At 37.9% G+C, this 24,964-nt stretch overlaps 2 protein-coding genes across 7 annotated transcripts in view; one reads left to right on the forward strand and one right to left on the reverse strand.

Annotated features, from left to right (window-relative positions):
- The window catches only part of JAM2 (junctional adhesion molecule 2), a 407,749-nt gene that overhangs the window by 340,478 nt on the left and 42,307 nt on the right, over positions 1–24,964 (forward strand). The window lies entirely within an intron of this gene.
- APP (amyloid beta precursor protein) overlaps positions 1–24,964 on the reverse strand; it is a 272,026-nt gene that overhangs the window by 121,430 nt on the left and 125,632 nt on the right. For all 6 annotated transcript variants that reach the window (XM_067739252.1, XM_067739251.1, XM_067739250.1 and 3 more), the window contains exon 6: positions 1,575–1,768. In XM_067739252.1, the coding sequence (XP_067595353.1) occupies positions 1,575–1,768 (194 nt within the window). The remainder of the gene's footprint in view (positions 1–1,574; positions 1,769–24,964) is intronic.

A 24,964-nucleotide genomic window follows, 5' to 3' on the forward strand; every position in this document is an offset into this window, starting at 1 on the left:
CAGCTAAGCAGCAGCCACAACTGCTGAGCCTGTGCTCTAGAGCGCGTGAGCCACAACTGCTGGGCCCACGTGCCACAACTAGTGAAGGCCGCACAATGCAACGAAGAGTGGCCCCCACTCACTGCAACTAAAGAAAGCCCGCGCACAGCAGCGAAGACCCAATGCAGCCAAAAATAAATAAATAAATTTATTAAAAAAAAAAAAAAGTTACAAGTTAAAGAAATGCAGAACTTCGAAACTACTATGTTAAGTGAAAGAAGCCAGACACAAATGGCTACGTATGATCTCACTTATATGAAACGCCTAGAAAAGGCAAATCTGTAGAGACATAAGGTAGATTAATGGTTGCTGGGGGCTGGCAGTGAGAACAAGAATTAACTGTGAATGGGTGTGAGGGCTCGTACTGGGATGATGAAAATGTTCTAAGCTTGGATTATGGGGATGGTTTCACAATTTGGTAAATTTATTAATGCCATTGAATTATACACCTATACACTTAAAGTGAATGAATTTTATATGTAAATTATACCTCAATAAAGTTATAAAAAATGCAGTGAAGGGAAGAAGATACAATGATCACCAGGAGTCTACTTGAGGCAAAAAAGTAGCCCATTTTAAACTCCAATTTAACAACAGAGCAGAAATCATTTTACTTTAATAAAAGTGAGAAAAAGACCTACAATGTTGTAGCGTTTGTGGATAGACTTTAAAAGTATTTGAAATACATTAAAACAATAACTCTGTCCACATTCATTCAATCTAATCCTAGAACCATCTTTTACTATTTGCAAAACAAATGCATACGCTTTAAGAAAGGCAACTCAACAGTTCACTAGCTTTGGTTGTTTAATGTAAACTGAATCCTTGCTTTTATTTCATGGAGACAAAAAGGAAGTCTTTTAGTTCATTCTGTTTACAACATTTCCAATAGGAGCATTAATGAAACAGAAAAAGAAAGTCTAAGATAGTAACACTACATCTACCTCTCACTGTCACTTCCCCCAATAAAATACTGTAAAGGCAACACAAGGCATGCAAGTTAAATTTCACAGCAAAAGATAATGTGATACTCACCAAATAGCCTTCTTTTGCTTTAACGAAATCTAATTGCAACTACTCACTCAACCAAGATTTATTGAAAAGTTTCTATAAGGCAGGCACTCTGCATCATATTAAGTAAAGTCCAGTCTTTGACATCAAGGACCTCATAGTCTAGATGTGAAAGTGGGTGTAATAAACACCCACTGTCAGGAGAATACCAAGGAGGTTGCCTAACTCAGTCTTTGTCAAATGACGTGGTCCACAGTTAGGTGGAGTTTTACAGAACAGTGTACCAAGAAGCATACATAAGGCACAGAACAGACTGTAAAATCAGCATTTCGTGTTATTTGAAATGAACTGTTAGACTGCTTGTTCAACCAAAAAGAGTTCAACAAGCATAAGACAACTTGTTCTTATGAATTTTTATTTTTGGTTGGGGGACGAAAAGGTGGTAGGGTGGATAGAAATGTCAAACTCTGGTGTGATGCTTTCCTTTTCCCCAAGAAAGAAAATTCAAGTGAACAGTGGATTACCTCGGACCACCTCTTCCACAGACTCCGTGGTGGTGGTCGTGGTGGTGGCGACGCTGGTGGTCCTCTCCGTGGCCTCTTCATAGGGCTCCTCCGCTTCTTCCTCTACCTCATCACCATCCTCTTCATCCTCGGCTTCCTCTTCCTCAACATCAGCCACTTCTTCCTCCTCTGCTACTTCCACGACTTTGTCTTCACTGGATCAGGAAGGAGAAATAACAACGATAGTCATTTAAACAAATTTCAGGAGAGGAAAACAAAAAATCAATGACGAGGAATTTTGGACATCTGAGAGGAAATTTGACATTGAATAAAAACACACACAAGGTTTGAAGCCAGCAGGTCAGAAATGAATTCCAGCTCAGTATATCTGCAACTTTTTACCTCTGAGCACAGCTCTTCTTAGTTTCTGCAGTTGCAAAAAAGAGAATACCCGGATTCCAACTGTATGACATTTTGGAAAAGGCAAAGTTATGGAGACCATAAAAAGACCAGTGGTTGCTAGGAGTTTGGGGTAGGAAGGACGGGATGAATAGGCAGAGCACAGGGGATTTTTAGGGCAGTGAAACTGCTCTGTAAGATACTGCATCAGTGGATATCCACTGATACAGTGTATGTACCACATCATGCATTTGTCGAAACCCTAAGAACTGTACAATACAAAAAGTGAGCTCTAATGTAAATTTACTTTAATAATAATGTATCAATATTGGTTCAAGCATACAATGCTAATGCAAAATGTTAATAATGCAGTGGGGAGAGCTCTCTGTACTTCCTGCTCAAATTGTTTCTAACCCTAAGACTGCTCTAAAAAATAAATCTATTAAAAAGGCTGGGGTGGGGGGAGACCAAAACAAAGTTTACTGTGTTACCGGGATTACTTCTCCTCCTGTATGTGAAAATACCCCACAGCACCTGCAGAGTAGATATTCAATAAGGGGAGGTGGAAATTCGTTCAAAATTACTATTGAAAGTTTAAACTGGAAATGAAAGGGGAAGAAGAAATTGGCTTAAATAAGCCTGCAAGCTCAATGGTCAGGGATGCCTACTGAAACTACACCTATGCTCCCTTTTGCTAGTTGTGTAAGCTTTCTAGAATATCAGATATCTCTTTGGCTCCCAAATTTCAGTGAGCATCAAAAGGATGCACCTGAAAGCCTTATTAAAACACAGATCACCAGGCACCACCCCCAGATTTCTGAATCAGTGGTGGGACAGAGCCTGAGAATTTGCCTTTCTAACAATTTCCCAGGTGATGCTAACACTGATGGTTGGGGGACAATATTCTGAGAACCACTGAAATATGCGACACTGAGAATAATGGTAACAGACAGGCAGTAAGTCACAGTATAATTGGGAAGGGGATCAGAAATAATATTTATGGCATTAAACATGTATATACTTAATCAGTGGTAATAAATCAGCAAATTTGGATGGCCAAAGAAGAGTATGTCTAGAACAAAATCAGAAGGTCCAAGTAAGATATTCTTGTGGCAGTCATATACCTGCCAGTACAGACATGGTCAAGAGCATCTGGAAGATGATAAATGAAGATAGGAATCTAAGTGTTAAACAGTGACAGTATCTCATGTGCCATCTGGCTGGAGAGGAGAAATAGATATTTCATCCTTGATCAGATCACAAAATCAATACACGAAAAAGATCTAGATGTGTGGAGGACTTCAACTCCCCAGAGCATCTGCCACAGTTCTCTTTAACAAGAAGCACTAGGGGAATAGGATTGAGAACTGCCATGTTGACATTTGAATTTTACCCCAGAGTTGATTCTTGCCCACAAGGAGAAGCTCATTGTTTGGGAGACATGACAGGAATCTGGAGAGTTTGTGTCAGCCACAACCTGGAGCCTTGGGATGCTAGTGTGAGTTCGGCATTGTACAGAAAATCAGATTTCAAACATGTTAGGGAAAGAAAATCGTAGGATTCCATGGTGTACAGGGACAGAAAGGAAGATGGCAAAAGGCTTTCAAAGACTGAAAGTCTGACAGGAGAGCCACAAGTACTGAGGGTGAAAAAGAGAAAGATATGTAAAAAGATGAATATAGCACTAGAAAGAATTCCCTCTGCGATGACCTAGAGAGGTGGGATAGGGAGGGTGGGAGGGAGGCTCACGAGGGAGGGGATATAGGGATATATGTATGCATATGGCTGATTCACTTTGTTGTACAACAGAAACTAACACAGTATTGTGAAGCAATTATACTCCAATAAAGATTTATTAAAAAAAGGAAAGAATTCCCTGATTAACTCAGAATTTAAAGGACTTTTATAAGTTCTAAAAAATTGTGTATAACCCCCCATCTCCCAAGTGGAACGCCTTTTAAATTCTGACTAAATATGACTTAAGATAATAAATGGACACATCAAAAGCAGTTGAAATATGTGGTTAAATAAGAGAATAAGGAGAAACCTATCTGGCAGAGTAAAATCAATAATAACTTATTTATAGATAAATTATTATTAATTGAACAAATGAAGTGTTAATACAGAGAAAACCCTAACCAGTTATTTTAACACTTCCAAGAGACCATGAAAAATAGGTGAGAAGAGGAAGAGAAACATTCGCACTGACAATCAGATGGTATAAGCCTTCATCTGCTTAGAGATAAGTGGGGTACGATCATTGATTTCTTGATTGCCTGAATTCCTGCACAGAAGTCTACCACTTAAGACAACATTTCAAAAGAATCCTAAACTCAACAGTTGCTTAGATGCCAATTTTACCCAGGATACTGCCTCTTTATTTTTCTACAGAATCTTGATGTTGTACTGCTAGTGAATAAAATAAAGATGACCTAATGCATGCCATCAGCCAATTTCTTGTGTTTGAGCTCTCTTCTGTGTTCAATCAAATCATAGGCACCAATATTCTTTAGTTATCCAAATTAAGTAGACAATTCAGGTAAAACTAGGGAGAGAAATCAAATCCAATGAGTCTTCCCCTTAAATCATGACATGTGCATGCTGTCCTGAAGCACGGATGGAGTGACAGGGTCCAGGTATGTGACCCAGGGTTAAGACAGCACTGTGCTTCCAGGTGGGATGGTGAAAACATGACCCTGGGCCCCAGACATCTCTGTTATGACTTGAATGTTACATTTAAAACTCCAAACAGAAAACATGCGTATAAAAACAGCTGTGTTTAAAGTGATCTGCATTCTAGTATGCGTGGAGCCATGAAAAAGAGTGAAATAGATGCCCACCATCCATCACTGCATCTGCCTGAGCAATTTACTGGCATCATAACAAGGAACAGAGACACGTAATATTTCAGCTGGCTGAGGAATTAAATTACTTGGCCTAAGAGAACTCGCGTCCAGTTCTTATTACCATAGCTTTGATTTCTGGAATTAAATTTAGATGTCCACGAATTCAATGATCTATTTGGACACCATTAAAACAGTAGCACACAGTTATGTTTTAAAGATGTGGCATCTTCCCAAAGAAGGCGCAACATGCCAATATTACAACTTCCAGCTGCAGTTTTCATAAATAACTGGAAACACAGAAAGGGGAAAAAATATTTTCCACTTTTTTTTCAACTGCTGGACAGCTTTGTTCTGTGATGTGACCAAGGTGAGCCCGTTTTAGAGAGGTGATCACAGTGGAAGAAAATGCGAGGAAGGGCTAGTTTATGGAAACGTGAGGCTGAGCGTTTCCTTATAAACAAAGAAGTCACAATAAAATAGTTCCTTGAGAACACGGTGGAATATTCATTCACTCATACATTTTAGCATCTGTCAATTTAAAGCAGACAGCTTTTACAGCTTTTAAATTCCAATAATAAAAAATACTTCTAAAGCATGAGGGAACTATCTGAAAATTCTCATCATCTCAGGAGTATCTGAATTAAATAAGAAGGTTAAAGGGTCAAAGGGACATTATTTTGAGGAAATAAATCACTGATGCTAAAACTTCATGTGTCAGCACACAAGACTTCAGTTTGGTGAAGGATAGACTGCATCACAGCGGTAGCTCTTCTTATATTTCTAAGTCAAGGCTGACCTTGATTCCACTTGCCACTGCCTCCTTGATAATCCCTTTAGATAGTCAAAGGTTTTTATTCATATTTTAAGTCCTTTCTGTTTAAGTATGCAGAACAATTCACCATTTGCATTCTCTAAAAAAGCTATATTTATTCTTTCATCGTCTCTGTTAAGACTGATGTTTTTTTCCGCTTTGTAGGACAAAGGAGAGGAAATGGCAGAGAGAAAGCTGATTCGCATGGTTTATGTGAATTGGACAATCATGAGACCTGAACTACTGCAGTGATGAGGGGAGAATGAAAACAGAACAGCTGTCAGCTCCCAAAATGTAAGGACCACCTGGGGGCCAGAAGGGCAAGTCTCAACAGGAAGACACTCAGACACTTCCGTGTTGATCTAGAATGGGGAAGAAAGAGTCTCCCAGGGCTGGAAATAGAGAAAGAAAATAAAGCAAAATTTTGAAAAAAGGAAACAGACAGTTCTTTCCCACCCATTCCTCCCCAGGTCTTAGTGCTGCCAGTTTAGTCTGGAAGGTAAAAAGGCTGGATAAGTCAGTTTGTCCCAGGAGAAAGCAGTCTCTGAAATTATTGCTGTTAAATTAGGAAAATTGGAAGCTGCCAGAAAATGTGAGAAAGTAGGAAGCATATTCTTCCTGGTTCTGAGTAAATGTTTCAAGACGGGGGACAGCTAAGTAAGAAAAAGCCACTCTCTCTCCCACCTAAAGGCACCATTAGAAGCCAAACATATAAGACACACGACACACCGCCTGATTCCATTTATATAAACTATGAAAACACTTACTCCTCACCACTAATAGAACTCAGAGGAGTTGTTACACGTAGGCAAGGGGAAGTTTAGTAACTAGGAGGAAACAGGAGACAGGCTTCTGGGGGCTGGCAAGGCTGTGTTTTGATCTGGGTGTCAGCCATCTGGTTGTGTTCAGTTTTGAAAATTCATCGAGCTGTACACCTGTGTGACGTGCACTTCTCTTTATGTACATTACAGTTCAGCAAAAAGGGTTAAAAAGGAGAGGACACTGCTACTGTAATGCCTCACTCTTCTTAAATACTCTCACGACTGGCCTAGAATAAGAGCTTGTTAATTAATAAAATTGTTATCTTCAGGGCCTCCAAATCTGAAAAAATATACCTCCACTCCAAGCCCCCAACCCCCTATGGGCACAAATTATAAGGAGCTGAACACACGCAAAAAGAGAAGATTATGATACTTACAAATCTATGGCTCCTTCAGTCGTGGCCTCACTGACTTAGTTAAGTGACTAATTCCCTAAATTAATTCATCAGTTTAGATATTTCGTAAATGAATTTGATGCTCATAGGATTCAATCCATCATATGTTGATGATTACTAAAAAAAAAAGTTATCTACCTTGAATGTACTGTCCGAATCTCTGTTACCTATAGGTAATATCTAAAACTGACCCCCACTTTAGCAGTCTACTGAATTTCGGTATAGTTGTTTTGATGGCATTCCTTAGGTAGTGGGTATTATTAATTTGTCAATGAAAGGATCTCTGAGAATCTGACTCATCTCTCCTGAAAAATGCCCTGCAGCAGAAACTGTTTGAAAGCTACCCCAAAGCCACTCTTAACTCCTTTCTCCATCCCTTTTTTGACCAGAGAAAGTAAGAAACCAAACAGTCCATGCCCTTGGGGACAGGGAAAGGCCATGTGACCGAGATATTTCTGGATAATCAGATGCCAGAGGACACCTGCTTGGACTTTTAGGTGGGGCTTTTAGGAGGGTTCTTACTTTCCAGATGAGAAGATTCCTACTGATGGTCAGAGCGCTTTTGTTTCTTTAGCCCCTGCTCTTCTACTTGGTCTCCACCTGGATGGGCAACAGCCAGCTGTCAATTGTTAGGTGATAAACATCAGGATGCAGAAGCTGATTTAGGATGGTGGGGTGGAAAGATACAAAAAGGTGGCATCTTTGTATCACTGCACCAGCCCAGCACTCCTACAACCAATGACTGGGTTTCTGTTACTTGCAGCTAAAGGCATTCCTTGCAGGCCGTTCACTAGCTTACTCTGGACCTCAGGTCACAGACTCCTGCTTTAGGAAGATAAGGACCAAATTGAGACACCAAAAATTCATGATTCAGGCATTAGGGGTGAGCTAGATAGGTCACAACCTTAGTCTAAACTAGGATGTATCATCATTCTTACACATTTAATGAATCCCTATTCCAGGAGAGATAATCTACACTAATTACTGAGTAATAGACGTACTGCATACTAAATGCTTTAGAAATTCCAAGGGGAAAGTGATTCTCGTGAGCTAGAGGTGTTGGATCTGGTAGGACGTGAAAAGTGGGTGTGAGGATGAAGACGAGATATCCTAATAATGCACGAGCAGGAATAACAAGTACCTAAGCCTGACTACAACGGAATTTTACACAGGCTTTGGGTTTTAACAGCGATGCATACTCAACTGCGGAGACCAGGTATTCAGATATTTTTTCTTTAGTCAGTGAACAGTTGAGTATTTGAGTTGAGAGAGATGTGCACCGATTGATAATCAGCAAAAAAAAAAAAAAGGGTAACGCACTAATTCGCCCATCCATCCGACCATTCCATTAAATGCCTCTCAAAGCCACAGACCAGCGATTCAATCAACAGCGCTGACTGTGCTTTTACCAAGTGCCAGGTGCTATTCCAGGCACCGGGGGTAGATGAGTGAACACGACAAAGCCTCTGCTTTCTCGGAACATATTTTAGTGGGGCAGGCACAATATGAGCAAATAAATAACAAAAAAATAATGCAAAGAAGTTGATTGAGAAAAGAAAGGCTAATGTGTTAACCAGTGGCTATAACAGATGTGTGTGTGTGGGGGGGCGGTATAGGGGGAGCATTTCAGATAGGATGATCAGCGGAAGGCCACTGAGAAAGGGTCGCGGGCACCGAGACTTGGAATGCTGAAAGTCAAGGTGGGCGGATGGCTAAGATACGAGTAAGAGAATGTGCAAAGGCCCTGAACGCAAGGGCAAGCTTAGCACGATCACGAAAAAAAAATACAACAAAAAGCCAGTGAGCTTGCGGGGAGTGAGGCAGGGGGAAGAAGCGTACGCTAGGGTGGTAGAGACAGACAGGTGGGGCATGACCCAGCAAGGCCATGCTGGTTATGGTCAGAAATAGCATGTTTATTTATATGCAATGGGAATGACTAAATCCGATTTGTTTTAAAGATGACTCTGGTTGCTGGGTGGAGAGTGGGCTCTAGGGAGATGAGAGCAGAGCTGGGAGCCTGGTTAGGGACACATGCTGGGAGCCAGAGATACACTGGGGCGCAAGGGTAATTCACCTGGGCTAACAGCCAAAAGGACAATGATATCATCACCTGTATAAACGTAAAATTGTTACTGTGATACCAATTACGGAGGGCTAGGAGACCCAAACAAATGAGATCTGAACAGATCTGGGGGTGTATAACAAGGCATCCACGAGGAAGGGCCCTGAAATGTGGCCTAAAAAAAGCCCCAATTTAATGAAGTCCAGAGGCTAAAGACAGCTGTCGAAAGGCAGAGTGGGTAGAACATGTGCAAAGGTCCTGTGGTAGAGGAGAGAGGAAAACCTGAGTGCCTGAAACAGATCAGCTGACAAGAACACAGAGTGCTCAAAGCAGGACAAATGAGCAGTGGCGTGGAGCAGGGGGTGGCAAACTACGGCCCGTGACTTGTTCCTGGACATCTTGTGAGCTAAGGGTGATTTTCACATTTTTAAAGTGTTATAAGATGAAAAGGAAAAAAAAAATACACACACACACAGAAAGAAAAATATGTGACAGAGACCATATGTGGCCTGCAGAGCCCCAAATATTTATTATCTAGCTCTTTACAGAAATATTGCTGACCCCTGGCCTAGAGGGTGGGCTGGGCTGGGCTGGAGATGGGAAGAGTGGGAGGCTGTGCTGTGTCCTGATCTGAGGACAAAGGAGATACAAGAAAACAAAGAGAGAGGCCTCACGGGCTCTAGGGTGTCCAAGTTCTAAAATTCTACAGCAGAAACAACGTGATCCCTGCCTCTCGCCTTCTTCAGAGAGGGCAGAATGCAGGCTCCAAGGAGGCGGGGCTCTTCGGCATGGCAGAGTGGTTCAAAGTATGAACTCTGTGGCCAGACTGCCTGGATCTGAATCTCAGCTCTGTGACCAGGAGCAAATTACTTAACCTCTCTGTGCCTCCTTATCCTTGTTAAAACTTGCAATGTACTTAGAAGAGCACCTGACCCACAGCAAGTATCACATAAGAGAGAAATAAAGCCAAGGCCACAGGCACAGTGCCTTGGCATGGCACGTGGCTCAAGCGTATAAATGAATGAATGATGTCATGACTAAATCTCAAGGGGATAGTCCTCCAAAACACTCAGAACTGAAATAATCTATGACAATTACATGAAGAGGTTGACTTTCTTTATTAGAAAACATAAAAGAGTCAGATGTTAGGCAGTCCTAGGAAAGATCTTAAGAGAGGGAATACAAAAGTACTTAATCTTTAAAGTTAAAAAAAACGCTTATGCTACAGATTATATTTTCAGAATTCTATTATCACTTGGCACACTGATATGAATAGAAGACTATAGAATCCAGTGTTAAATTCATGGGTGTATTAACTACTCAGGTGCTTGCCAATTCCAAGAATAAAACTAATGGAAAGAAAATGGAAGAAAGGTTATAAAAATGATAGTTTAGCATAAAATCAACTTTTCTTCATACCAGCTTTTAAATGTTACCCTGCTTAATTTAGTTCATGTCTAAAAAACAAGAACAGCAAAGAGATAAGAGAAGCATTAAAGCAAGGTCTGGTGTAACTTGCAGCACTTGTTTAGAACATTTGAAAAATAATTGATCTTTTCTTCATTTTCTCAGTACATACTCATATTCCAGGAATAGAGAAACAATTTAAATAATACCTCTAGGACCTAAGACAAGTCAAAGGATGGGCAGTTTCTAGGAAGACAGGTACAGTTTCTTTAGTACATCGATGTCATGATATAAAAAGGGCTGCTCTGAATCCTAAGATTTAAGGATGTAAGATGCTAGGCCTGGTCCTGCATGGGATATGGTGTGGAAAAACAAGCAGGGGAGGTCATTCCTCAGGTTCAGGGAAAATATGACTACCTGATGATATTTTAAAAGTATTGTTAATTTTGTGGGTGAGATGGTATCATTTGGGCTCTGTAGAAAAATGTTCTTAGATTTTCAAGACATAGTCTAAAGTACTTAGTACACTTGCTGTCTTACCTTTAAATCATAAAAATATGTTGCAAGGGAGAAAATGTTATTCTGGCAAGACTTAAGAAATATTAAGTTTGGAATATAATTATAGTAAGAAGCTAAATTGCTTTTTAAAAGGTTATCTTGGAGGCAAGAAAAGCCATATATAATCAAAAGCAGGTTCTTTTCCTGACAGCTTCATGAACCAAGTAGGATTAAAAAGAAGCACCTAAGGTGATCAAAAACTTTCAGAGTCATTTTAAAATCTTGATACATGAAACAAAATCTTGGTTATTCAGATGCTATGCCAGAAAACTTTGAATGAGCAAATTCCTCATACTCAAAGATTAAGGTTGCTGGTACGTATAGGTGATCTGTGTACATTTTGGGTGAAGAGTTGGAAATATATGATCTTTAGCCATCTAACATATTTGAGTGGGTGCTAAGTTCCACAGGGTCTGTTCCAGACACTGAAGTTATTGCTGGGAATAAAACAAAAACTTCCCTGTCCTCCTGGTACTTATATTCTACTGGGGGGAGAGGTAGAAATATAAGAAACCAAAGCAAAAATGTTATCTCAGCACATGCCAGGTGACAACCATTATGGAGAAAATGAACACAGGAAAGCTAGGTAAGATACACTGGAGTCGGTAGTTGGAGGACTGTTAACGTTTTTAGAGAGTAGTAAGAAAAACAGAAATAGACTCACGGACATGGAAAACAAACTTCTGATTACCAAAGGGGATGGGGGCAGGGAGAGATAAATGAGGAGTTTGGGATTAATATATACGCAGTACTATATATAAAACAGAGAAACAACAAGGACCTACTGTAGCACAGGGAATTCTACTCAGTATCTTGTAATAACCTATAATGGAAAGGAATCTTAAGAAGAATATATACATGTGTACGTCTAACTGAATCACTTCACTACACACCTGAAACTAACACAACAATGTAAATTAACTATACCTCAATAAAAGAAATAAAAATAAATAAAGAGAGTAGTAAGAGAACAGGCCCTGAACAGGTGCCCTTTCAGCAAAGGCGACGTGCCTAGCATCCTTTTCCACTGGATCTACATACATGGGCACTCATATAAAGCTATAGATGGTTTCTACACAAAATGGCCACAAAGCCCTTTAGAAAAGCCACAAAGCAAGACACCAGCCTAACCTTTCTTTTGGGGACATCTTGTTAAGTACCTGCTCCTTAGAAAGGAGAGAAGCTCCCCGATTCTGTGGCTCCCCCCACCATCTCTCCTGTGAAAAAATAAGCGGTTCTACTTGGGAAGCAATAACAAGCAACTCTCCTCCTCTCTCCAGCACAAGCAGAAACTGCCTGGATCCCTCATCCTGCCCCAGATTCCTGGGGCGGGGTGGAGCGGGGGAGGATTCCCAGGAAGAAAGAGAAACAGGCATACTTCATTTTATTGTGCTTCGTAGATAATGCATTTTTTCACAAATTGAAGGTTTGTGGCAGCGAGTCTCTCGGTGCCATTTTTCCAACGGCAGTGGCTCAATTCACGTCTCTGTGTCACATTTTGGTAATTCTCACAATTTTTAAAATCTTTTCATTATTATTATATTTGTGATGGTGACCGGTGATCAGTGATCTCTGATGTTACTCTTGAAAAAAGATTATGGCTTGTGGAAGACTCAGATGATGGTTAGCGTTTTTAGCAATAAAGAATTTTTTAATTAAGGTATGCACATTCTTTTTAAGACAGTGCGATTGTACACTTAAGAGACTACAGCATAGTGTAAACATAACTTTTATATGCACCAGGGAACCAAAAAATTTGTGTGCTTCCTTTTATTGTGATACTTGCTTTATTGTGATACTGTGGTGGTCTGAAACCAAACCCACAATGTCTCTGAGGTTTGCCTGTACATCTAACACCAATCATCGGGTGATACAAAGTGCCATTTATCCCTAAGGGAAAACAAGCCACAAGGCTCCCTTGCCTCTTTGTTCTGAGGGCTTGAAATAAGCATTCATTTTATTTTTGAAGTGATGACCACAGTAAATTCAATTCACACCGATCCTCTCATATAGATACAAAATCAAATAGAAAACATTTTTTTTCTTTGTGATGAGAACTCTCAGGGTGTACTCCCTTAACACCTTTCCTGTATAACAGACAGCAGTGTCCATTACATTACATCCTTAGCACTTATTTATTGCAATAAGTATTTTAAATTATACGGCAGAGACAAAAGGTAGAGCCAAGTATAGCCTGGCTTTCACTTTTCACTATTATGAAAGCCTTGATGAGCCCCAAATGGGCTTCTGAGAAATAGCAAAGATAATTGGTTTTAAGAGCTTATTTATGCCAAGGAGCTTTATATGGAAATTTCTATCCTATGAATATTTAGATTCCTGAATCCAGAGGCCATCTGGGCCTGTTTGTACTGGTACCTTGATTAGGCAGATGAAGAGGGAGGAAAAGTACTACTTCGTCAACTAACACCAACGACAGAACAAAAACATAGTGTCCTATTTAGGAGTCATGGTCAAAGATCACAGATGTTCTAGATACAGTATTCAAGACAGAAATTGGACCTACAGAGTCAATTTACCAACGTGCATGTTGGGGAAGAACACTGCCAAATGGAAGGAAGTGGGAAAGCCTATCTTGTTAAGAACGGCCTGGGCATAAGAATTGCTCAGTGTGTTTCAGCACCGATAATGCCTTGTATTTGAGGTTGGACGCTAAGTGGATTAGGTACATACAGATGCTATGAAAGTGTGGTCTTGGTATCCTGCTCCTCTGTGATTGGTTCTACCATCATTAAATTACTTCAAATGCAATGTTGCTGCCTGTGACTACTGTATAAACAATTCATAAAACCAAAGTGCTTCATTACCACTTCAACATGTATATGACTCCTTGGTCCCAATTTTCTAATAATTTTTTTTTGTGTGTGTGTGGTACGCGGGCCTCTCACCGCTGTGGCCTCTCCCCTTGCGGAGCACAGGCTCCGGACGCGCAGGCCCAGCGGCCATGGCTCACGGGCCCAGCCGCTCCGCGGCATGTGGGATCTTCCCGGACCGGGGCACGAACCCGCGTCCCCCGCATCGGCAGGTGGACTCTCAACCACTGCGCCACCAGGGAAGCCCTCTAATAATTTTTAACTATAAAATTCTCCTGAGAACTACTTGAGGTGAACCACCTAATACTCAAAGGAGGTACAAACACTTAAATGGAAAAAAATGAACAGCATGTTGAAGGAAGAAAAAGATTAAAATTTTGATATATATTTTCCCTTATTTACCAGTAAAGTTTGAGATACCATAATTCTTCTGAAACTGTTTCTGAAACATAATTTAAATATAAAATTGAAGGTCTTCAAATATACAGAAGTTGAAAGCAAAATGATTTACTGCTATTTGAACATCTATTGAATTTTTATTTAAAATGTACAAAAGAGCCTAAATTAATCTACATTAATTTTTAGTCATTTTCCAATCCTAGGAGATCATATTTACTGATAGTTTTTGCTTCCCTAAAATAAAAAGGACTCCTGCATATTTCAAGTCATAAAATATCATTAGTTGTTTACTACCAAAATTTATTTTAACGATGTTCTCAATCTCATCTAGGACAGAAAGTACCTAAGTCATTATCTATTATTTTTGATTATAATAATTACAAGGCCTACATTACTTTCTAAAGACCTAATTAAAAAGGGACATGTTATAATAGCCATGATTATCAAACCAGAGGTAGTAGATTAGTCATTACACCCTAAGGAGAGCTTTTCTCTTTGACAGTGTGAGTGTGAATTGATTAAGGAAACACCAGCCCCACACTGGCCTGCCCTTACAATTCCAAGCCATGCATTACAAACAAGTTAACTGTACATTTTGCAGTTCAACATGCATCGATATCTATTCTTTAACTCAGTTCTGAAAGCAAGTACTATGATACAGGTTATTCTAATTTTTCCCATGTTAGATGTAAAGAAACAGGCCCAAGAAAGTTTTATTAGGTTCAAAGCACACTTTAAACCTTCAAAGACACTTCTGAAGCAAAGATCATCTTATTCACTAACAAGTCCTTTCTTTCCTAAACTACTTGGGTGCATCTATTACTTTAGATTTCGGTCTCCACACAAAATGTTTTTTTTTTCTCTTTTTTTAAATGTGGATTAGTTCTACCATCATTAAATGACCATAAATGCAATACTGCCCTTTCCTTCATGATGATTATCTCTTTTCCAGGTTGGTAGCTAACATGTGTTAGCATTTTTAGTATCTAACACAGTAATCTCATGACTATTCGTATTGGAACAGCTGACATAACAAGATAGCAAATTTCCACTGCAACCTCTACAACCACAGTAAGAGCTCTTCACATAGGCCTGGCAACAGGTTGCTAAGCAGAACACATTGGAAGACAAGTTCAACTAACAGTAAACAATGGTCTCAAATGCAAAAGAAAACTTCATTATATGCTACAAGGAGATACAATAGCAACTCATTTATATAATTTGAGTTACTATTGCTCTCAATAAAATGGTGCTCTCCTATAAATAGTTTTTCAAGTAACTTCTAATATAATGCTCTATTTTGGGATATCCACTGGCAAATCTTTTCCAGAATTATACACTATACTTTACTAAAACAATTTAGTCAATACACAAGCATTTATAGCCCATTATGTGCTCAGTGTTCAGTTCTCTTTACAACTATTTATACGGCACAACGTGTTTGGTAAAAGAGGACATAAATTACAACAATGAATATCCATCTGTTGTATCTTCAAACGTGTAAAGATAGTATAACCAGATCGATGGTCTGTGTGTCCTTATTTTTTAATTTGATGACAAATGAATAGAGATTAATAAAATGTAGAGCTAAAGAAACCACTACTGCTAGGATTATTTTAAAACATATAAACATTCATAATTTGCACTTTAGCTACCTTCAAAAAGTTTATGAAGATGCTATAAAATTTTATGATACTAGATTATGTATACAATTAAGAAACTGGGAAACCAGCTGGAGTCAATAAAGTATTACACGTATAATGTTTTTATTTCCTACCGGAATCTTACTGATTAAAAATAACCATAACATCTGATGCAAGTAAAATGATACCCATTTAAAGGTGCTTAAATATGATCAGTGATACAGTTTTAAAAGAGACAAAAATATGCTTATCTTTATGTGACGTGTGTGTTTTTTAAGTAAATAATGTTATCAACACTAAGGATATGTATAATGTACTCACACTATTTGGGTCAATTACAAACAAATAATAATTTATTTGTATAAATAAATATATATAATATAGAACACATACCTATACAAAATAATACAAATGGTAGACGAAAATATTACTACTCATAATGTGAATACAAAATCATTAGTTTGAGCTACTATATCTGGTAGTAATAAATTCATTGCTTTCAAATATTGTACATTCTAAAGTTTTAACTAGTGAAGACTGTTCTGCTAATGTCTCACTCCACACAGGAAATTTGCTACAGGTTAACTGAGGAGACAATTTCATTTTCAGATAAGTGAGGCTATTTTTATTTTTATTGGAGTACAGTTGCTTTACACTGCTGTACAGCAAAGTGAATCAGCCATACATATACATATATCCCCTCTTTTTAGATTTCCTTCCCATTTAGGTCACCACAGAGCACCGAGTAGAGTTCCCTGTACTATACAGTAGGTTCTCATTAGTTATCTATTTTATACATAGTAGTGTATATATGTCGATTACAATCTCCCAGTTCATCCCACCCCGCCTTCCCCCCTTGGTATCCATACATTTGTTCTCTATGCCTGTGTCTAAGTGAGGCTATTTCTGAAGGAAGGAAAGGATACTATTCCTTTAGGATCATTTCAAAACAAATGAAGCATCAATAAATCATGAACATTGAACACACACACACATATACTTCAGGTGAACACTGGCTTCAACTAAATGGAATAATGCCACCCTCTTCCATTTACATACAGAAAACACCAGAAATGTTACTTTGTAAATATGGAAGGTGAAAAAGGAAGCTGAAGTTAGTTCTTACTTGGGATAGATTTTGTTTACCTCTAATCAAAGGAAATAGTTTTGAGTACAGTCAGCTCTCAGTATCTGCAGGGGTTCGGGTCCAGGGTGCCCCCCAACCAGGATACCAAAATCTGTGGATGATCAAGTCCCTTATATAAAATGATGTTGTCTGGTTGGCCCTTGAACAACAGGGGTTTGAACTGCATGGGTCCACGAATAACCGGGTTTCTTTCACTAAATGCATACTACACGATTCCAGGTTGGTTGGAACGGACTGTAAAGTTATATTGGGATTTTCCACTGCGCATAGGGTCTGTGCCCCTAGCCTCTACCCGCCCCCCCCCAAGTTGTTCATGGTTCTACTGTATTTGCATATAACTTACGTACATCCTCCATTATACTTTAAGTCATCTGCAGATTACTTTTAATACCTAATACCATGTAAACAATTATAAGTACTAAGTAAGTGCTATGTAAATAGCTGCTGGTGCACAGCAAATTCGTTTTGTTTTTTGGGAACTTCCTGAAAACAACTTTTTTGTGTGAATATTTCTGATTCATGGTTGGTTGAAGCATTAGATGCAGAATCGCGAATATGGAGGGCCAACTGTATCTGGAAATTACTTTCCATATGGTTGATTTCCTTCCCAAATAAACACAGGGTTATGAAAGTTTCGCTAAGTTCTTTGTGAATGGGGTCTTGGTACTAGTTTAGATGGAGTGGGGGAAACCTCATGTACTTCTATTTTAGGGCTCCCAGAAGCCGACTTACATGTAACTAAGTTCAAGATAAAGTTCCAACATGCAATTGTTAGTTACCAGGGATTTGATGAGCCACATGGCTCAAGTGAAGGAAACATTTCTAGGCATAATATGCTGTTATGTGGATCTTGAGGCCAAAAGAAAACACACAAAAAAATACATAACTTTAAGGGCCCCCTAGACATGAACAATGGTGAATCCCATCTAAACTAGGGGTTCTACACTGAAGATAACAAAATCCAAATGTTGGTTTTAGCAAAGAATTAGTGTTTGGGGGTTACTACTGCCAGAAACCTGTCATAATCATAAGGATTGGTATTTTCTTTCTCTTCTACTGTTTTGTAATCCAGGAAATCTGGATAGTTTAATTAAAAGACATTGGGAGGATATATACCCAGGAGTGGAACTGCTAGGTCATATGGTAGTTCTATTTTTAGTTTTTTGAGAAACCTCCATACTGTTTTCCACAGTGGCTGCGTCAATTTACATTCTCACCAACAGTGCAAGAGGGAGCCCTTTTCTCCACATCTTCACCAACATTTGCTCTTTGTGTTCTTTTTGATGATGGCCATTCTGACAGGTGTGAGATGATATCTCATTGTGGTTTTGATTTGCATTTCCCTGATGATTAGTGATGTTGAGCATCTTTTCATGTGCCTGCTGGCCATCTGCATTTCCTCTTTGGAAAAATGTCTATTCAGTTCTTCTGCCCATTTTTTAATCAGGTTGTTTGGTTTTCTGAGTTGTATGAGCTGTTTATATACGTTGGATATTAATCCCTTATTTGTCATACAATCTGCAAATATTTTCTCCCATTCAGTAGGTTGTCTTTTTGCTTTGTCTATGGTTTCCTTTCCTTTAAGTTTAATTAGGTCCCATTTGTTTATTTTTGCTTTAATTTTTTGCTTTAGGAGATGGATCCAAAAAAATATTGCTGTGATTTATGTCAAAGAGTGTTCCGCCTATGTTTACCTCTAGGAGTTTTATAGTATCCGGTCTTACATTTAGGTCTATAATCCATTTTGAGTTTATTTTTGTAAATGGTGGTAGAGAATGTTCTAATTTCATTCTTTGACATGTAGCTATCCAGTTTTCCCAGCACCATTTATTAAAAAGACTATCTTTTTTCCATGGTGTATTCTTGCCTCCTTTGTTGTAGATTACTTGACCGTAAGTATGTGGGTTTATTTCTGGGCTCTCTATCCTTTTCCATCGATCTATGTGTCTATTTCTGTGCCAGTACCATAGTGTTTTGATTACCAATTCAAAAAGATACACGTACCCCAAAGTTCATAGTAGCGTTATTTACAGTTGCCAAGATATGGGAGCAACCTAAGTGTCCATCAACAGTGAATGGATAAAGAAGATGTGATATATATGTGTATACACACACACACACACACAAACAATGGAATACTACTTAGCCATAAAAAGAACAAAATTTGCCATCTGCAGCAATATGGATGGACTTGGAGGGCATTATGCTAAGTGAAATAAGTCAGACAGATAAAAACAAATACTGTATGACATGAGAAACTACAAAATACAACAGGAAAAAGGAAGCAGACTCACAGATATAGAGAACAGACTACTGGTTACCAGTGGAGAGAGGGAAGGGGGGAGGGGAAATATAAGGCTGAGGGAGTGAGAGGCACCAACTATTGAGTGTAAGGTAGGTGCAAGGATGTATTGTACAATACAAGGAATATAGCCAATATTTTGTAATAACGGTAAATGGAAAGTAACCTTTAAAACTTGTATAAAAATCTTAAAAATTTTAAAAATTAAAATAAATACATTGGGAGGATAAAGAGAAACCGTCCATGCCTCAAAGGCATAAAATTCTCAGCACCGAATAATCCAACTATTCAAATAACTTTTACAAATGAATCATTCCCCAGCACTTCTCATTCAGTGACATCTGGTTACTGGGGCAGCTTGCGCCATTAGGTCCCAGTAAGCACAGTGATCACTGCCAGATGTAGCTGGGATGGCAGCAACCCAACCCTGAACTTCAAAGGTATCTCCTCTTCCAGCCATCACCTGCTTAGAAACCAAAACAAACCCCACTGGTTTGGCCAAACATCTATAATCTAGTTAAGGTTATTAAAGGCTTTTGTTTTTGACATACATGCGGTCCAAGATTATTCAATACAGAAATTCAGCATTTTTAGTAAGACCTCAGAGCTGGCAGCCAGTTTCCTCAAGAGAAAATGCAAGCTTCTGCCTCTCTCCTATTCATCATTTTCAAATTAGTTTCCATATTTCAGTACAAGACTCAGTGATACAGTTACAGCCTCAAACAGTGCTAGATGCTGCCAACCCATCACTGTGACAGTCATTTCTCAAAGCCACAGACTGTTTCATCAAATCTAGTCTTTCTTGACTCATCCACTGGCAAAGATTTAAGGCTGTAATGTGTCATTTGCATGATTCACTTTGTGACCCTCTTCCAAAGTTGTTAGTTTTTTCCCCCTGTCAGCACTTACTACCACCTTCTCAAAATGCAAGGCAGTAAAGCAGCTGAAAGATTATATATTCAAAGAATTTTAACTCTAGACATCCAAACAAGATATAAAGCCAAATTAAGCCTCTCTCTCCCTCTCTTTCTCAGAACCAATTTTAAAGACAGAGAAAGTACTGATCCACTAACAGACACATTCTCACAACAGGCTGAGATCAGGTAAGGCTATGAATGTTTCCACATCCCAAGGTAACTGGAAGACAACATGGGCATAACTTACTCCATGATTCAATGACAACTTTTCACAAACCACAAATAACGTGTTTGTGAAATGCACTCTCCACGCTACCATCTGGTGATTATTTTCTGAGAAAAAGTTCTTGGAGCACACAGACCATAGTTAAATTGACTTTCAACTATACCTAGCACTGTGCCACCCACAAATCAAGCCTTAATAAGAGCTTTTTATGCTGACTGAAATAGTGACCATGATCAATATTTTATCCCTTATGTTCGAGCATCAGCTTGTGTTGGTCTCTGCTCAAGTTTCTGGGAAATGACTGGAAATGGTCTGTACCCAGTGTTATTAGCAATTCTCTCTGCTTCTGGAGCAAAGGTGAGTGAGTCCCAGGTCCCTAGAGGGCTTAATAAATGGATTTTTAAAAAATCTCATAATCGTGCTCATGTAGCGGGTACAATAAAACACTCCCAGTGGTTGTGTCTAGGTCAACATATTTCACGTGCCACATATTCTTACAGGAAAGATAGATCAAGACACCATGAAATCATATTCCTGTTATTTACACTAGAACTCCATTAACAGCTTCAAATGCAGCCATGAACACAACTGTCCTCAATTCAAAGTAAGCTTACCATCATTATGTTTTATACTTTGACATGTTACCTTGGGTTGGGGTTACTGGACTATCATTTCCCCCTCCATAAATAGTCAGTTTTAACATGATGGGCTCACAAGCTATATTATCAGCTCCATCTCTACCTTATTTGATTCTAATAATGTGACCAAACCAACTGAAAACATCAATAACAACATTAAAATGGCCTAGCTATTGACCAAAGGGAGATGTTAATTTTAATGTATATTTCTCTCCGTTCATAACAATTCCATTCTTTATAAAATAGACATATCTCTGTGGAACATTTTACAGAGAAATAAGATGCTTCTCCTTTTAAAGGGAATCAGATTGAAGAGACTTCTACTAACCTAGAAGTAGAGTCTATAAATTCTCTGTCCCTCCATTAATCTCCCCCTCCCCCTCCCTCCACACCCCCAGTAAACAAATAAGTAAAAGGCAAGAACTTGAAGAGAAATAGCTCGCTTATTTTAGGTACCCTAAGTTAGCCCTCTGCAGGTTCTGGCCTTTTTCTAGGCATGTGACACAACGTATATATATATATATTTTTCACATTTCCCATCGTAAATATTAAACTAATCTAAAGCTTGAGACTATACATACTCCCAGCCCCCGCTTCCCCCATGGAAGGCTCGAAACTAGCGCAGATTAAACATGGAACCAACGTACACCATACTATCAGTAAACATCAAACATTTTTAACTTCTCTCCAGTATGAATTATTCAATCAAAATTATTTATTAGTCTGAAACTTTTTAAATCAAAAGTGAATAAATTAATCATTCTTAAAATTATAATTTATATGTGCTCAAGGTAGAATGCAAGAAATTTAGTTGAATGACAAAAGTGCAGATTATTAATGATATTTCTTTAATGTGGAATTAATGGAATGAGAATCAACAGAAGGCTTCTGTTGAATTTTACACCTGAAATACCTGTAATATTTATTTGGCAGAAGAAAAAAAAATGTAAATCCTCAAGAATAGATAAATCAGCACAAATCTATTCCTAGTTTTGGAAAAGCCCAAATAACATTCATTAAATCATTCTACAAGAAACTAATAGATTTTAAAAAGCGGTGAACATTAGACAGGTTAATATATGCTAGGTGTTCAGAACACTGGTTTGCACATAGCAAGACTACATAATATGTATTACGATTATTATTACTTGCCCACAGACAAGGATATAAGAAGGCAATAAAATTTAGTCCATGCCGTCATGACACTCATAGTCTAGAAAAGCCTGAAAACTTGACAGTATGTGGAAGGAACATGTTATTATTAACAGTAAAAATCCAGTACTGGTAAGTATGCAATGACAAAATAAATCCACCTGCTGTCCATATCTCACTGTAAATGGGCATAAACATTTAGATAAACTTTAAGTCCTGTCAAAACATTCATATCTTTTAACCCAGTTGTCCTATTTTTGGAAAAGTACTTTAAAGCAATTATAATATTATATAATATGGGAGGAAAATCTAGACACATTAAGGAATTCAAAAGCTTGGCTTCTATAATGTAAAAAAAGGAAGCAAAAAATGTCTGACAATAAAGATATGGATGAATAAATTCTGAAGGAATATACATAATTAAAGGGTGTAAATATGAAAATTATAAATGTATTTTAAAATATTTAAAAATATTATTTTAAAAATGAAAAGTTTCTATTTCAAACAGAACTAAATAAAAACAAGAACAAATAGAAACATAAAACTTACAATAAAGTCAAATTATAGGTGATTTTCCTTGACCCAACTCCTTTTAAAAAATTATCATACTTTAAACATTTTTCTAATTAGATGTAAGGGAAAATATTTTAAGTGGAGTTAGTTTTTCAGGACTCTAAATACATCAAATATTTCAAAACATGATCATTTTGTCCCAGAAAGTATGCTGATATTAGTGTAGTCAAAATGGACAGTAGTGACACTAATAAAGGAAAAAAAGAATTGACATAATGATTAGAATTAATGAAGTAACTGAGTGCAAATAAGAAGACTTAATCATCCACTGTATTTGCGCACATTTTAAGCTCTGGATGCAGTTATGTCTGAAAGGTTTATTTTGACCTCAAACATGCCCATGTGCACAAAAGCTGCATTCAAGAGGCAGACTCCTGGGGTGTTTGCTTTTCTGTCCATAGGAGATCAGGGTGAGGCAAAAGCTTGGAATGGAAGTTGTGTTTTTTTGTTTTTTAAAAGAATAATATCCCTAGCTTTCCCGTACTAAAGAAACCTCTAAACCAGTTTCTCAACCTCAGCTCTACGAACATTTCTTTGCTGTGGGGCTGTCCTGTGTATTTCGGACGCTGAGCAGTATCCCTGGTCTCTACCCACGAAATGCCAGGAACATCCACCCCCCTAATTGAGACAATTAAAAATGTCCGCAGGTATTTCCAAAGGTTCCTTGGGCGTCAAAATCGCCCCCAGTTGACAACCATTGCTGTAAACCAATGTTTGTTTACTCATTTTTAAAATCACACAATGCTTGCCAACAGCTAAGGGAGGTGAGATGGTCTCATGACTATAACTTGTACTTCCTGAAATTTTTGCCTACTGATGTTTTTAATAAAGAGCTCCAATTTGACACTAAGGAACAAAAAATGCTTGCTCGTTCAAATAAGAAAGCCACTTTACCAATGGACTTTTATCCAAAAGTTCAAATAAAGATGAATCTTACAACTCCACTTTCATTTCATTTTATTCTATTTTATTTTACTTTTTGAAGCAATGGAAAGATATTCTATTAGTAACTACAGTAAGGGTGCTAAGCGGTTGTAATAAATGTTCCTAAAGGCCCTATTATTTTTTTCCCCAATATTTCTAGCTTTAGAGACTCCTGATGCAATTTCACTTAATTCTTGCATGTCTGCAATGATATTCCTTGGTAGCTTTTGTTTTAAAGCCCCATTACCTTAACCTTGAGATACCAATTATGTCTGTGTATGCGTTTAACCTGAATGTCAATTCAATTCAACTCAAATATTTGTTGAGTACCTAGTTTGTAGAAAATTAGGTCAAGTGTTTAATAAAGTCACACAGGTCTCATAATAAATGTAAACTCCTGATGACCCTTGGAATACCACCAGGGTCCACTGGACACAATTTTACATTTTAAGTTTCATTTTGAGCAGTTGTATCTACTTCTAAGGGTCAATAATTCTAATTTTTACACTTTCTTAAAGTATTTTTTTCTTAAAATATTTTTTTCAAATGGAATGAAACTCATTCTATCTTGTAATTACCATATCACTCAACTGGAATTTTTTTTGATGCTTAAGACTTTTTTTTCTGCAATTTTCTTATTTTTATCATCCCAAGAATTATTTCATCATTACTCACTAATTATTTCCCACTGTGTTAAGGAAGACCAGATAACATGAAAATAAAAGAATGAAGGAATTGCCTAGAAGGATGATGCAAGAGGGGAATTGTCACAGTTTTATTACTGTGTTTCCCAAATACTGCATCATCTTTCAAGAAGGAATAAAATAAATCTAGAGACATTCCCTGAATACAAGTGAAAATCAAAAATTTTCATTTTCTGCATTGGCAAATAGGAGAAAATTGACAGGAGATATTTCACAATTATTAAACAAATCAGAAGATGACTAAAATTGATCACATAAGCAAAACCTCAGACCATGAGTCTTCAGATGATGATGTCCTAGATGAATTTTCTCAAGCTCAAGAACTGCAAAGTGAGCAATGCATTTTTAAGAACAAAAAGAAAATATGGTATTCTCATCCAGTTAGTCATTTGATGACATCATTCAGTATTTTGCAACAAAAGCAGAAACTATTGCTAAAATTGCTAAAAACATGTGTGACAGTATTCTTTCCTCCTTTGTGATGTATGTGCAACAAATCTTATGATGTTTGTGAAACAATATTTTTGATATACTTTATAAGGAGACAAATACCAAATGCAGGAGTATCTAAAAAGCAATGAGAAGTAAAGAACAAATGTAAAATGAATTAAAAAAGGACTGGATTAATGATTCTCATGGGTGTTTATAAATCCAAA

This window comes from Pseudorca crassidens, chromosome 5 (genome assembly GCF_039906515.1).
Source record: "Pseudorca crassidens isolate mPseCra1 chromosome 5, mPseCra1.hap1, whole genome shotgun sequence".
Lineage (NCBI taxonomy): Eukaryota > Metazoa > Chordata > Mammalia > Artiodactyla > Delphinidae > Pseudorca > Pseudorca crassidens.